Genomic DNA, 5,000 nt, shown 5'->3' on the forward strand with positions numbered 1-5,000 from the left:
CGCACTCTATTTTGACCCTAGGTCACTGGAGAAGCCCTTGTTCGTCGGTCAGATGATAACGAGGCTACTCTAAAGAAGCGCCTGCTGGCATACCACACGCAGACAAAACCCTTGGTTGACTATTACAAGAAACGCGGGCTCCATTCTCGCATTGATGCTGCCGAGTCACCGGATATTGTTTTCCGTGATGTCTTGAGGGAATTTGAACTAGCCAAACAAAGAGCTAGGAAATTTTTTTGAATGGAAAGATTAATTAATGCTCCTGTGATAATGTGAATTAGGAATTTTGTTGGTTTGGGCTTCCTTCAAATTTTGACATAATTTTGTAATCGCTTTCGTAATGCTGCTCTCCCCTTTTAACGGTAGCCTCGTTCCCAGGTTCTCTTCCTTCTTCCTTAAAGAAAAGACGCCATGTTTACTAGTTGGAATTTTTTTGTCTTTGTGTATTTAGTATTTAAGATACTGCTGAAATGACAGGTAAATTACTAACATGTACTAATAGAATTTTTGACGGTTATAATGCAAACGTAACAATTTCCAGTAGTAGATGTAAAATAAACCTTTGAGTACCCCTTTATGGACTGCAGAGAGCAAATGGTGTCGTCTCAGTTTTTTACCTTCTACGGTGGCGTGAAATCCCTTTCTCAAAATTCCCCAACAAAGGAGGAAGTCTTGACCAGCCAGATGTGTTTACGGGTTCCTGTTTTCGTAGAATATTTTCCGATCAGCAGTTAGTCTTCTATTCATTCGCAGGTTTCGCAATAGTATGGTTTTCCATGTACACCTTTTTTTTTTTGACATAAAAAATTTTTGTAAGAACATACTAGATACCATTTAACAATTAGACCCGTCAATAGCCCATGAGGCGAAGTCGAATGGGCTATTGACCCGTGGCCCTTGAGGGCGAAGGGTCTAATTGTTTTAGTATCACCCAACTAGTCGGACAGAAAAGGCAATAAAGTTAGCAAATGCAAGTTGAAGAAATATTTATTTGGGAATAAAACTAAAGAAAGCGTCACGCTTTTCGATACTCGAGGACTATTACTAATACTCCTTCAGTAGCGTAGCCAATTAAAATGCAGGATTTGCATTAGTCCAGTAGTTGGGTGATACTAATTACGTATTATTAAATTCTGAACCTCAAATAATGCATTTCGCGTGCTCTGATTGGTTCACTCAATTTCGGTTATCGGCTCATATACCTTACCTTAGTTTGACCTGATTTGGTAAATAATTGAGCTAAGCGTTGCTGAGCTAAAAAAATGTTTCGCCGGAAAGCGAAATTTCTCTCTGAATGAAGCCAAAAAAGAAAAAAAAAGACTTGTTTCTTGGAAATTTCTGATCAATTCCGACGTTTTGGATCAATTAAAAAGGCAAGAAATGTTTTTGTGATGAGCCAACGTCTCTCTGACCATAAGGTATTACACAACATCGCATCTTCATCAAGTTTTTTTCGATTTCGCTCGGATTTTCTCGCTGGTTTTTTGGAGTTTAAAACAGTTATTCCATTCGCGCTTGTTGGATTTGAGATTGATTATAGCCAACTCGGCTTGGCTATTTACCATCTCATATCCAACGCGCGCTCATGGAATAATTGTTAAATAGACCATTTTAAAGTTGTGTGCTTAGTTACTTGGCCTTTGAGTGAAAGTGAGGCTGGAGTTGACCTTGTTTTGATAAAAACCTCACTGCTTTTCTTATGTACATTCCTACTAATTAGTATGACAACATCATTAGCATGAGAAAAGCAGTGAGGTTTGTGTCAAATCAAGGTCAACTCCAGCCCTTTTTTTCATTCAAAGGCCAGGTAACTAAGCACGCAACTGTAAAAATGGTCCAGTCTAGGCTTAATTACCGGGCCTGTAAATGGCACGGAGGTTGCGTGGTGATGTGGTTTGATGTACACTTTTCAAATTTGTTATAAGAACCTTTTAAGCCTGGCTGAGAGTTATTTTGCTCATTGCTTTTGTTTTTGTTTTTGTGAGCAGTATAAATACATGGTTTGCAACCAATCTCTAGAGACACGGATAACAATGATGTAATGCACGATTGCTGGCGGACGAACGAAAGCAGCTAATGAAAGATCTTTTATTTTCGTCCACCAACAGGGTGGCGATGACGTAACGTGAAAACAACCTATAAAAGGAAGAAAAAATGTGGGCGTTTTTTTTTTTAACAGTAACAATGTGGTTTGTCTTATATTTGCATGATGCAATGAAGAACAACTGAGTTTGTAATCAGATACCACACAACTTTAATAACACGTTATGAACGTTGCCAGACTCAAGTCGCAATAAAATAAGAACGTTCATCCTCAGCCCTAAAATTAGACGTCCTTATAAAAAAATTGAATAGGAGGTTTGCAACCAATCCCTAGAGACACAGATAAGAATGCGGCAAGGTGCAATATGCTGGGAGACGAAGAAAGGGAGCTAATGATGAGAGAGCTTTTGTTTTCGTCGACCGAACTGACGGCGATGACGCAACAAACTCTGTATGGTCTTAAGCACGAAACTAAGTAATTATTTCACAAGGAGGGATTACGTTTTTACGTTTTCAGTCCATTTCAACAAGGTCTGGTAATTTTAACTTGAGTTTCATCTCAAGCCTTGCCATTCGAGACAACAGAAGGCAGCAAATAGGCTCAATCACGGTAATGGAGTCCTTTCATTGGTAATAATATGCCCTTTTATTTTTGATTCAGCAGCACCCATCGAGACTAAAATTAGCTAGCGACCATACTTTGCCATTGACGTCAAGGAAACGTGATTTTTTCCGGTAAAATATCCTCCATGCTCTTCAACTTAACTAAATTAGATCGCCCTAAAGGGACCATATCTGTTTCCAAATACCCCTTCAAGACTTGCCAGCCATCAGTACTTTGACTAATGAAAAATTTGCAGTTATTCTACTCTATAGATGACAATAAAATTTCGCAGCAAAGGCTCTCAATATATAATCCAGAAAGAATTTTTCGCAGTTATTCAAATGTCATTAACGGCGAAGTAGTAACTCAATAACAAAATACAGAGGGAAAATATGTCGCAGTAATTGAAACTTCAGTAACAGCGAAGTTGCCAATAAACATTAATGAGATTTAAAGTACTGCGAAATCTTCGGTATATAATAAAAGTATACTGATAAAGTTTTTTTGCGAACTTTTATTAACTATCTGTAGATAAATATAACTGCAAAATTTTCATTTATATGTATTCCTTCCGTTCAGACAGGGCAGTTTCTTCTGTCTAAATCGCGAGGGTGACGAAGCAGGACTATAAATTTCCTAACAGGCCGATTGTTTATTGTTCTACATTCCAATGTTGTGGGCCGTGTTTCCTCCTTGAGGTACAGCACAATACACTCTTAATTAGAATTAAGGATCATAAATCCTCGAAAATAATGTCACCTTGGATATATCAGATATTGGTGTAAGAGCACAGGGGCACCCAACGAGAATATAGTTCAAAACCACTTAAACATAGCATTGTTAAACGTATTTTAGTATTTAAACGAGCTTAAACGGTAGATATAGGCAAATTTTTATCCCCTAAAATTTTTTCAATTCGGATTTCCTAGCTGAAAGCCTAGTGATCCGAAAACTATAGGGATCAAAACTTACCTTTTCGAAAATTTCAGCCAGAAAAAAGGCTCCCGAAATTTCTAGGTAACCTTTTTGGGGTAAAAATCCGTTAAAAATGGGTAATTATACCATTTTTCAGATGTTCGAAAATCCTAGTTGAGGCAAGCAAGCAAGAAATTTTACAACAAATGTTCCGAAAATTCTAGATCTCAAATCGTCTTCCGAAGAGATATTTTCCGAACATTGACGTTGGGTGCCCAAAAGAGCAGATACAAGAGTTAATCCTTCCATTGACAGCTTGTAAAATTTCCCCCGAGGCCATTAATTCACTTAATACAATCAAAAAATCTAATAACGTCAGCTGACCTATGATCTGTGTGGCAATATCTTTGTTATGCGGTAGCCATAAAATACTTGATGAATGCTTATGCTTTTGACGTCACTTCCCAAGCCAGAGTTTTGTTACTGACTACCGTTAACATTCTTCACAAAAAAATAAGGTAAAGTATCTATTTACAAGAAATTTCTGTACAGATTGTTTTAAAAATTACACATTTGAAAGCAAGTGAAATTCCATGCACTTTACCTTCTTAAATATGCGTGTCACGGCGCGACCTATATGGCAAATACATGAGGTTTCTGTTCATTCCAAAATTTCGGAGAGGCGTTGACAGTCTGAACATGTTTGTATTATCTTCGGAACTTTTGCAGGATAAATCAGTTTGTTTAAAACGTGGTACTTGAGAAATGCCTTCAAGGCATCGACATCGAAGACAAATCGAATAATGACTTATGTTCTCTGAATTAAAATTGCTTCTATATCAGGTCAAAGCTAATGTAACTACTTCTCTTTTTGAAGTCCCAGTGTGAAAATGCTTTCTGTTTTCTTTTTGCTAGCGGTGTCTTCTGGGTTTCTCGAAAAACTATGCGATCAAGGTCCGTCGCACTAGCACTTAAGCCATTTGCTTTGTCTGATGTTCCAGAAGGTTTAATTCGCGCTCGATCGATTGCATCAAGTGATTTCGAACGTGACAAACTTCTTTCTCTCATCACGTATTCGTCATCCAATCTCTCTCCTTCGTGTCGTTCGATCACAAACGAAGTCACTGCTGTCAGAATGGCTGCCATCCACGAATTTCTTTCCTCTTCTGAGAAACAGCACAGACTAAATGTTTTTCCATCAGCATGAATCTTTAAACAAAACTTTCGCTTTTTGTCGCCCACCTCGTCAACTTGCATTGAAATATCCCTGAATGCAATAACTCCGAGGGCCAAGCCACTACAGTGACTCTTTTTCTTGTAGTAAAATAAGCCAGTCGTTTTAAGAATGAAGAATCTCGCTTTCCAGAGTTTCCACACAGTTCTGCTTTGTTTAAACAAATATCCCTCCTTAAGCGTCGCTTCACGAGTCGTTAAAATT

The 5,000-nt window shown here is 38.0% G+C and overlaps 2 protein-coding genes across 2 annotated transcripts in view; one reads left to right on the plus strand and one right to left on the minus strand.

Annotated features, from left to right (window-relative positions):
* LOC138033598 (adenylate kinase-like) overlaps nucleotides 1-595 on the plus strand; it is an 11,445-nt gene extending 10,850 nt beyond the window's left edge. The window contains exon 7 of the mRNA XM_068881390.1: nucleotides 22-595. Coding sequence (XP_068737491.1) covers nucleotides 22-240 — 219 coding nt within the window. The 3' untranslated portion in view covers nucleotides 241-595. The remainder of the gene's footprint in view (nucleotides 1-21) is intronic.
* Nucleotides 596-3,275: 2,680 nt separating this feature from the next.
* LOC138033600 (differentially expressed in FDCP 6 homolog) overlaps nucleotides 3,276-5,000 on the minus strand; it is a 3,073-nt gene continuing 1,348 nt past the window's right edge. The window contains exon 1 of the mRNA XM_068881391.1: nucleotides 3,276-5,000. This exon is cut by the window's right edge and continues 1,348 nt beyond it. Within this exon, the coding sequence (XP_068737492.1) occupies nucleotides 4,397-5,000 (604 nt within the window). The 3' untranslated portion in view covers nucleotides 3,276-4,396.

The sequence above is a fragment of the Montipora capricornis genome, chromosome 14, assembly GCF_036669925.1.
Source record: "Montipora capricornis isolate CH-2021 chromosome 14, ASM3666992v2, whole genome shotgun sequence".
Taxonomy (NCBI): Eukaryota; Metazoa; Cnidaria; class Anthozoa; order Scleractinia; family Acroporidae; genus Montipora; species Montipora capricornis.